Source organism: Nestor notabilis, unplaced genomic scaffold, assembly GCF_000696875.1.
Source record: "Nestor notabilis isolate BGI_N333 unplaced genomic scaffold, ASM69687v1 scaffold10999, whole genome shotgun sequence".
Classification (NCBI taxonomy): domain Eukaryota; kingdom Metazoa; phylum Chordata; class Aves; order Psittaciformes; family Psittacidae; genus Nestor; species Nestor notabilis.
The window spans coordinates 369-10438 of record NW_009943324.1 but is presented as its reverse complement, the minus strand read 5'-3'; the positions used below and the strand labels follow the sequence as shown (position 1 = coordinate 10438).

General features: G+C 43.9%; 1 protein-coding gene across 1 annotated transcript in view; it reads right to left on the bottom strand.

The window, feature by feature from the left end:
• Positions 1-1928: 1928 nt before the first annotated feature.
• Positions 1929-10070, bottom strand: part of ECHDC3 (enoyl CoA hydratase domain containing 3) — a gene marked incomplete at its 5' end in the record, with an annotated part of 8445 nt that continues 303 nt past the window's right edge. The window contains 3 exons of the mRNA XM_010021873.1: positions 1929-2439; positions 4337-4537; positions 7764-7861. Of these exons, the coding sequence (XP_010020175.1) occupies positions 2104-2439; positions 4337-4537; positions 7764-7861 (635 nt within the window). The remainder of the gene's footprint in view (positions 2440-4336; positions 4538-7763; positions 7862-10070) is intronic.

Genomic DNA, 10070 nt, shown 5'->3' with positions numbered 1-10070 from the left:
TCTCATCACGAGTAAGACAGAACGTGTACTGAGCAGGACAGACTGGCTGGAAGTGGCCAGCACATGGAAGAAATACTTTGTTCTTCTCTGCTCAGCACTGGTGAGGCCATTATTTGGAATACAGTCCAGTTTTGGCACAACCAGTACAAAAGGAATGTGGAGAAGCTGGAACTGGTCCACTGGAGAGTTACCAAGGTGGTTACGTAGAGAACGTGACCTACAAGGAACGTGGAGGAAGCTCCATGCGTTCAGTTTGGCACTGAGGAATCCAGCTGCAGCCTGTGACTGCGTGAACAGAGTTACAGAGATAAAGGAGCTGAAGTTCTCTCAATGATGTCACATAATGTATGTTGTGGATGGAATGATGCACTTCACTCATCAGAGAGAAGCAGCAATGTATTTTATTGATATAAACCAGCAATTCAACAACATTTGATAGTAAATGCAACAGTGGTTTAACAAGATTTGGTGGCGAGGTACACTTGATTTAGTGCAAGAAGGACAGGGTGAGCCAAAACAGCCAGCAAGCCCTTCCTGTTGAGTCATGAAGTTCAGAAAGGACCCTCTTGCTTTCTGAAGGGAGTCTAAGTGCAGCTGGATCCAGACTTAGCCCCAGACTTGGTCAATGGTTTATGTCTAAAGGATTATAAATGTGCAATTAATCCTTTATATCACTTAGCTAAGTGATACTTCAGATTTTCAGTGCTCTTATTCCCAATTTAATTATGGAGTACCCAATGTGATGATAACTATTCTCTCAACCTCAAGGAGGGACCTTGAGGTGTTCCTGGTGCGCAGCCCACTGTTGTGCAGGAGAGCTCCACAGGCCCTGGGCCATCCACTGTCTGTGGAGCAGGATAATAGACTCACAGTCACATTCATATGCTGACTACAGAAGTTAACTTCTTCTAAATTGGGCTTGAGCTGGACATTGACCAACACCACGGTTAGGTGGGTGCATGGCTCAAATTAGCCCTTGGTTATTGTGGTGTTACCTGTCTCCCTTTGAGCAGGAAGCAGCCATCACAACCAGACACATCCGTTACGATCACCACTGATGGTTATCACCTGAGCAGGGATACAGGATAAAGGTCAGTTTGGGTGGGGGGAACACACTGCCACCATGTACCAAGGGGCAGTGGCCAAAAAATTGCTGCTTTGAGGCTCAGAATAGACATTAAGAAAAAATATTTCACCAGGAGGGTTGCGCAGCACTGTTAACTCCGAATAACTCCTGTTATTCAGAGGAGCAGCTGAATCCCTGTTGGTGGAGGTTGTCAAGACCATAAATCCATGGCTGAGCTGCTCCAGTGTTGGTAAAATCCCAGCTCTTAGCACATGGATGGGCTTTCCTAATAGCACATCTGATATTCTGTGATAAACTGAAGACTTACAGCCTGAAAATCACAGCTGGGTGAAAACCCTGCCAAGGTGAGAATCTCTGCAGAAGCTGACAGGCGGTGGCTTTCACAGCGTGCCCTTTGTGAAGCTAAACACCCCCAAAACCATGCTCAGCCTCACTGGAGCCAATGGCAAAATTCTTTAGAGTTGGGATAAGTGACAGGGCTGATGGTGGAAAAAGCAGGATTTGCTGAGGGAGACAAACTAGTGATACCTGCAGTTCATAAGCAGATACATCTGAAAGGAGCAATGGCCTTCTGTTACAGGCTTCTGTCTGTAACATCTAAACAGCACTGGAATCCATCATGATGTGTATTACCATCATCCCTGGAATGTGTCCAAGCCATTTAATTCTCTATTAATAACAGTAAATGGCAATTCTCATCCAGAACGATGGAGACAGGTACTGAACAGGGGGATCTGGGCTCTCTCCCAGTCCCTGTGATTCCCTGAGAAATCTGGGACATGCTAAACTGATTTTTGCAGCACAAAGTTCCTTCTAAACCCATAGATTAAATTCATTGCTGGAAAAAACCCCATTGTGTTTGATTTTTCCTAACATTTATTATATACTTAGAATAAATCTATTGTGTCTTTGGCATATGTAAGAAGAGAGATTTCACTTTCAGTAAGAACAAAAATAGAGTTCCCAAAGGCAACTGCATGAGGAATCATAAGGCACAGCTAAACTTAGCTCAGAAACTAGATTCTTTTCTTCTCATCCTGAGAGTGTGACCAGACAGGCTTACGTTTCTGAATAAAGGCTTCAATCCCTTCCTGCCCATCTCTCAAAGTCAAATTGTCTACCATGACCTGAGTAGTCACTTTGTAAGCAGTATCGAGGTCCTGGGCCATCTGTCTGTAAAAGGTGGCTTTCCCCAGGGCCAGGACAGATTTGCTGCTTTCACATATCTTGTGAGAGATCTTCATGGTCTCTTCTTCCAGCTTGTCTTCTGGTACCACCTTGCTGACAAGCCCGTGCATTAGTGCTTCTTGGGCAGAAAGAGGTTCACCCGTGAAAAGCATCTCTAGTGCCACCTGAACAAGAAAAACCACTGTATTACATCAGTTCAACTGCCTTATTGCTTTGGTTTGTTTGGGAACTTCAGCTTCCTTCGAGTTACTCTTTTGATAAACTTAAGATCTCAATCTTTTGGCTTCTTTAAACTGCCAAGGAAGCATCAAGAGGTTTCAGCAAAGAGGACTGGGTGTAAAGTTGGCTCGTTTCAAACCTGCCCACTGATTCCCACTGTCCTGGCTGACACCTCTGGGTTTCTTTTCAAAAGCCCACAATTGCAGTAGGAATTGAGAGATACGGATGGTTCACAGTGTCAAATGACTGAACACAGCATTTTAAGCTGGGCATATCATAAGAAGTAAAGATTTATTAAGTCAATGTGTAGGCTTTGAAAATACCTGTCTAAAGTTTTAAGTTGGATAGGACTGTTTTTAAATATGTCCTTCTTAAAGCCTTTAACTATTTCAGTCTCCTGCTGCTTCCAGCATCTTGTACTTGAGGTTTCAAACGTAAAAGTCCCCAAATACTCAGTGACTACTCAATCTTGTATATCACTAACAACGTTTTGTCATGACTCCTGATGTAATTACCCAATGCCCTGAATGGTAAGAGCTCATTATCCTGGTAGTATCTTTGCTCCAGTAGTTACACATTCATTTGATACAAGGTAAAATCAATCATCCTGAGAACTCTAGGGGGTGTTCTTCCTACTTTGAAAAGCGGCACAGAGAAAAGTGTATGCCACACATTTTTAGAAGGTAACAATAAACCCCACAAATACCAATTCAGGAACAGTTATGACTGTTCTCTGGAGCAGACTTGGAACAAAACCTCACAGACAGGCTATATTTCAGCAGAATGGCCTCACAGATGGGAGATTTAAAGTTGAAGCTCTTATCCAGCAATTGAACTTAGGCAGTTAAGTCATTGCATCTCAGCAGAGCCCTGCTGGGCTTGGAGAGTCTGTCCCCATGAATACCACTGCATCAGAACTGAAAATGTCTTTTCTCAGTTACAGAAGCTTTACAGATCATACTGTTGTTTATGCAGTGAGAAATCTGTAGTCACAATCAGTAGGAAATAAAGCAGGAAGAAAGTATGGGAAGGTTTTAGATGCTATTTAAAGCATCTTGATATACACCCAGGCAGCTCCTGCTGGCAGTGAAATGTCACTGCCTGGCAAGAGCTGATACCTCGGTGTGACTGATATCCTGAACTTGCAGGGGTTTCCTCATCAGGGGAGAACATCACTGGTGAAAGCACAGAGCTGTCTGTTGGAAAGGAAAGGGATGGTTGAGCTGCTGTGCTCCTGGTACGAGCTCATGCTGGCTGGAATCGCATCAGTAGGAAGCTGCTTTCCCTAAGTAGAGCTCATCCCTTTATTATTTTTCCCAGTCCAAGTCAAAGATGTCCTCTGCAATGAAGAATGTTGTACTACAGGAAAATAAAGTCCAGGCAATGGAACATCTCCTATGGAGACAGGCTGAGAGAGCTGGGCTTGCTCAGCCTGGAGAAGAAAAGGCTCCAAGGAAAACTTAGAGCAGCTTCAGGGCCTAAAGGGGCTGACAAGAAATCTAGAGAGGGACTTTTCACAAGGGCATGTAGGGACAGGACAAGAGGGAATGGCTTTAACCTGCCAGAGGGGAGATTTAGATTAGGTATTAGGAAGAAGTTCTTCCCTGTGAGGGTGCTGAGCGGCTGGCACAGGGTGCCCAGAGAAGCTGCGGCTGCCCCAGCCCTGGCAGTGTTCAAGGCCAGGTTGGACACAGGGGCTTGGAGCAACCTGGTCTAGTGGAAGGTGTCCCTGCCTGTGGCAGGGGGTGGAACTGGATGAGCTTTAAGGTCTCTTCCAACCCAAACCATTCTATGATTCTATGAACTAAACCTCCTAACATGGGAACTGGGAAGGAAGCCTACCTTTCTTGGAAGAGACCTCCCCAAGGCCACAGCTGGTGTGGAGCAGAACAGTCCAATGTTCACCCCAGGAGTAGCAAACTGAGACTTCTCACTTGCCACTGCGATGTCACAGCTGGCCACCAGCTGGCAGCCTGCTGCTGTAGCCAACCCGTTCACTTTGGCAATCACTGGTACTGGAAGTTTTTGGATTAAAGTCATAACCTGCATGCACAAAAGAAAGTGGTCAGTTAGTCCTGGAAATTTAACCAATGGCTGTTCTAAAACACACCTGATATGTGCAGGTTTAGACCACTGCTATTCCAGGATCTGCTGGGTTTATGTAGCATGAGCTGGTCCTGCTAACTCCAGTGGAAATGGGAAACCCAAGAATGAGAGGCAGAAACACTTGTTATCACATCTGCATGGAGCTTGGGTGCCCCTGCACTGCAGGTCTAGTGTTCCTGGCTGTGGGAAGATGTGTATCCCAGACACACCATCCCCAACTTCGTTTGCCCCATAATGGAAAACTGACTTTGTCACAAGAAATTAAACCATCCTCTTGCTGGTTTCTGCATGATCTCAAGCCTGGGCTGGTCTCACCCAACACACAATCAATCACCGGATGTCTTTCTAGGCTTACTCTTCACTCCATGAAGAGACTTACCTGCCAGCAAACAATTATTCCTGCTTACATTTAGACATAAGAAAGGAAAAAAGCCTCATCTGTGTCTCAGATAATTCTTGAGGGTTGGGCATCCAACTTCAGATAGCTGAAGTTAAGAAAGATGAATTTGTTCTAACTTTTCTAACTTGGATTCTCCTTCCATCCAGTGGCAATCAACAAACTCACCCAATTTTAATGCCTGAAGATTGAAAATACTACTTAGATGATTACAGTCATTATCTGGATTAAAATAATCCCATGTTAGCACAGTGTAGCAAGATAACAAATACTCGTTTGCTACTTCAGTACCTCCACTAGATGAAGTCTGGCAAATTCTATGTTGCTTAGGTAAAATTACCTCCATTTGCTTTTGAATTTGATGAGTCTTTGTCTCTTCTATCTTTGTTTAGTTGCAGTGGATCTTGAGCAGCAGACAACAGCAGAGTAACAGTAATATGTATGCAGACAAACAAGTACAGAGTGCTCTTGTGGCTGCAAAACCTCAAAGTAAACACCTTCTCTGAAAAATCCCCCACCTGGTTCTTCTGGTTTTGTATTTGAAAAGCTTCTGGAGATGTGACATTCTCAATTGTCCCTAACTTCTATGTAGTAAGTACTCCGTTCTCAGATATTGCATTATATAGTATGGCAAACACTGTTGTATGCATGGAGAAACAGAGGTGGAGCAGCTGAGGAGATCTGCTTAAGATTAACAGTTAGAGACAAGATGTAGAAGCTGAGGTACCTGAAAACCAGTTCAATGCTCTGGACCCCTCAGTCCACAATGCTGCAGGTATGTCATTTGGGCAGGATCCATTCTGCTTCAGTACGGAAATTTAGGAAGACACAATCCTGTTTTGGAAGCCCTCAGAAGTACCTTTGTCTCTCTACTGACCCCCTCAAAAGCCAAAGTCAATTGTTCTACACAATTTAGTTGTTGGTTAGGATCCTAAATAAAGCCTCAATTAACTTCTCCATTTCTGTAAAGTGCCATTATTTTTTAACAGTAAGGCCTTCTCCCTCCACTGGGATAATAGTGAGTTGTGACTTATGAGTAACTTAAATCCTTTTAGGATACTCAGGTAGAGAGTTTAAAATACTCACCCATACCATGAACATCAGAAAAGGGATCACTTCAAATGCCATTTCATGTCTAACATTTAATTTCTTCCTGAACTTGCCTTGCCAGTTTCACAGAAGCATTTGGGTTGGCAGTGACCTCTTGAGATCATCGAGTCCAATCCCCCTACTCAGTCAGGCTCAGGTAGAGTGGGTTGTCCAGGACTGTGTCCAGTTGGGTTTTGAGTATCTCCCTGTCTCTGAATTTCATGCTTTCAAGAATACTAATCTAAAATGGTTATACTAAGCTTACTACACAGTAGAGCACCATTCTCATGAAGATAGCTAGGCTTGATGGTTTTTGCTATTTCTCTTTATTTATCAAAGCTTGCTCTCTACTTACTAATTCTGAATACAGCCACAGAGCTCGATATACACACAGGAGAACTGAAATTTACCAGCTCTTGACTGCAAACTATATGGAGTAAGTCTGACACTTTTTCTGCCTGATCTTTTCTTTTCTGTGACCAGGAAGCTGCACTGTTCAGTTTTCCACTGGCAACATGCTGACATTCTGCCTTGCAGCTGCAAAATTAATCTGGAACTATTGGCTGCTGAACTATCAGACCTTGGCTCCCTCCTGACAAAGGGACTAACCTGCCTTTCAGTCATATTGGCACTTACCTCTGTGATCAGCATACCAAGATGGAACCCAGGCAGAGCTGCCAGGGTTAGAGCTAGGTGCAGGGAAAGAACACTTGATCACAAGTGATCTGAAGGTGGTTATCCCCTAGATTTCTAGGAAAGACAATGCCCAAATACTCGGCTGCAAGGAACACTGGCTGAACTGAGGAACACACCATGACTGTACTCATTGTAGGAGACATGCACACTGGCATTCTAGCCCTTTTATTCCCTGGAGAAATCCAGGGAAAACATAATTTCACCAGGATCAGGTATTAAAATGGCAGAGAAGCAAAAAGCAAGGAATCTGGAGCACCCTTCTGTGCTTCAGGTAGCAGCTGAGCAATGCTGTCCTTCCCTGAACCAGTATCATTGCTTCAGGTAGCAGCTGAGCAATGCTGTCCTTCCTTGAACCAGTATCATTGCCTGCTCCTGACACCAGGCAATGGGGTGGCACTTAAGAATGACACTTTTTCTGCCTGATCTTTTCTTTTCTGTGACCAGGAAGCTGCACTGTTCAGTTTTCCACTGGCAACATGCTGACATTCTGCCTTGCAGCTGCAAAATTAATCTGGAACTATTGGCTGCTGAACTATCAGACCTTGGCTCCCTCCTGACAAAGGGACTAACCTGCCTTTCAGTCATATTGGCACTTACCTCTGTGACCAGCATACCAAGATGGAACCCAGGCAGAGCTGCCAGGGTTAGAGCTAGGTGCAGGGAAAGAACACTTGATCACAAGTGATCTGAAGGTGGTTATCCCCTAGATTTCTAAGAAATACAATGCCCAAATACTCGGCTGCAAGGAACACTGGCTGAACTGAGGAACACGCCATGACTGTACTCATTGTAGGAGACATGCACACTGGCATTCTAGCCCTTTTATTCCCTGGAGAAATCCAGGGAAAACATAATTTCACCAGGATCAGGTATTAAAATGGCAGAGAAGCAAAAAGCAAGGAATCTGGAGCACCCTTCTGTGCTTCAGGTAGCAGCTGAGCAATGCTGTCCTTCCCTGAACCAGTATCATTGCCTGCTTACCTCTGCACACATTTCAAACACTTGGGAATGATGCTTCACATCATCTTCACTTGACAGTTCCTTTAAATCATGGCCGGAACAAAACACAGGTCCTTCAGCTGCAAAGAATTGCAGGAAAAGTCAATCTGGATTAATCAAGAAGCCAGGGGTAGAGGAGTATCAATGTCCCAGGGGAAGGTACGTCAATGAGTTGCCAATGGCCAAAAAGGAGCTTGGGAAAGGAGTTCCACACAGAGTTCCAAAATCGTGCCTTCTAGGTTTTGTAACAACTTTAAATTGCAACATCTAACCACAGCAACACCCATAAGCATTTTTTAAAGCCTAGTTTTACTTCCCTTCCAAGTTAATTCTGTTAAAAATAAGGATTTTACACCTCTGAGTCCAGCTTCTTTTAAGGATACTGTTCTAAACAGCTCCTTGGGACAATGTAAACGCAGCAGCTGGAGCAAGGATGGAGTGCTCTGCTCTCAGGCAAATCCAGGTAGTCCCTATTTATTGTACCCAGCACTAATGATTAACTTCTGCTAAATAAGCATCAAGATTTTTGTGTGCCAGCATTCAAGGCCACAATGAAAAAAAGAAAAAAGCTTGTTCTGCTGCAGGAGAACCAGAAGGGTCGTGCTGGGGCATTGTTTCCTCTACTCTACAACTGTCATCTAGAGAATCCCAAAAAGCACATCAGGTTTGGGCAGCAAACGAGCAGGTTCCTGCGGACCTGAGGTTTGGATTTGCTTGTCTCCAGTGGCAGCTAAGATCAAAACACCCTTTATGGGTACACTACCTTTACAACACTTTTCCTTTGGCATGAGGGTATCTGCCATAAGAATAAACCAATCTGATGCTTTTGAATCCTTCAGAACTTCTCAGCTACTTGTATGGACGTGACATTCCCAGCTACAATTATGCAGTCACAACCTTACGTATGCACTCGTTTCTTACGGATCACATTATTGTGACACTGGCTATCCAGAAACAGCCACACAATTACCACCAGTCAGCTCACAGGATCAGCAACACCCATCTGGAAATTAATCACATCTGCATTTGTGCCTCACTGAAGATGAATCCACCGCAAAGCCCGTGTTAAAGACTCAAAGCACTTCCTGAGAAGTCTTATTTTCTTTTCTTCTTTTGCATTCCGTTCAGCAAGAGAATTGGAAATCAACGGGAACATGAAATTTCTTTATAAACTAAATCAAAAAGAACATGAAATTATGCTTGCAAACTCCCAGACTCTACTCCCAAAGAAGAATCTGAAGTGTTTCACACAATTTGTAACTGCTGTTTGAAACACTGAATATATATATATATATTTAAACTCATCCTGGTGAACTCAGCTTACTTCCATTCTCATGTTTGTGTGCACTAACACACTGTGTTTTCCTCTACATACAGGAAACAGCAGCGTCCTAAATTAATAAACCTCTTTCTCTAAGATGTTTGGAACAGAGGCAGGGGAAGATTATCTTAAAACAGCAGAAGGAAAAACAACAGCTTAAGAACAGCTCAAGCTTCACTATATTTAAGAATTCTACAGGATAATACCTAAATGGAAGAAAACTGTAACAGGCTCAGAGAGAGAGACTGCTTCACATCTGCAGGTTACGGGTGACTGCAGTATTGTGTTCTGGTCTCTCCTTCCTTGGAGGGTTTTAAAAGCAGTTTTGATGAACCAGTGGCAAAGATGATGAGGCTGAACCTGGCTTAGAGCTGGGGGCACAGAGCACACGATCTATAGAAGCCTTGTGAGCCCTATTTACTACCTTCTATACCTACTACAAGGCAACAAGTGTCACTCCAGCTCCGCCTGTTCCTGCACAAAACCCCACATCGGGGAATGATATTTCTTTAGTCTGAGAACCATTGGAAACTGTTTTTTGTTCTGTTTAAAGTGTTCTTTAGTTATTTCAAAGGGAAAAGCTCACTGGCTCTGTAAACACGCTGCAAAACCTGCCTGAATGCTGACATTTTGAAACGTGTTTCTACAGTGTTTCTTCTTAGACATGTTAACTAGCAACAAAAATATAGCAATAAAACAAGTCAGTGGTTAATATGGAGTTCCAGAATGAGGAATTACGTACATGAGACTGGGAACTGGGGTGTGTATAAAAGAACAGCAGGACAGCAAGGTCTGAAGCGTGAAGGCACCCTTAGGATAGATACCCTGCATGTTCCTGGCCAGCTGTAAGGAAAACAACATGCAAGTCCCTTCCTGTCCCATTTTCTGTAATCATGGAATCACACACTGGTTTGGGTTGAAGGGACCTTAAAGCTCATCCAGCTCCAACCCCTGCCCCGGGCAGGGAC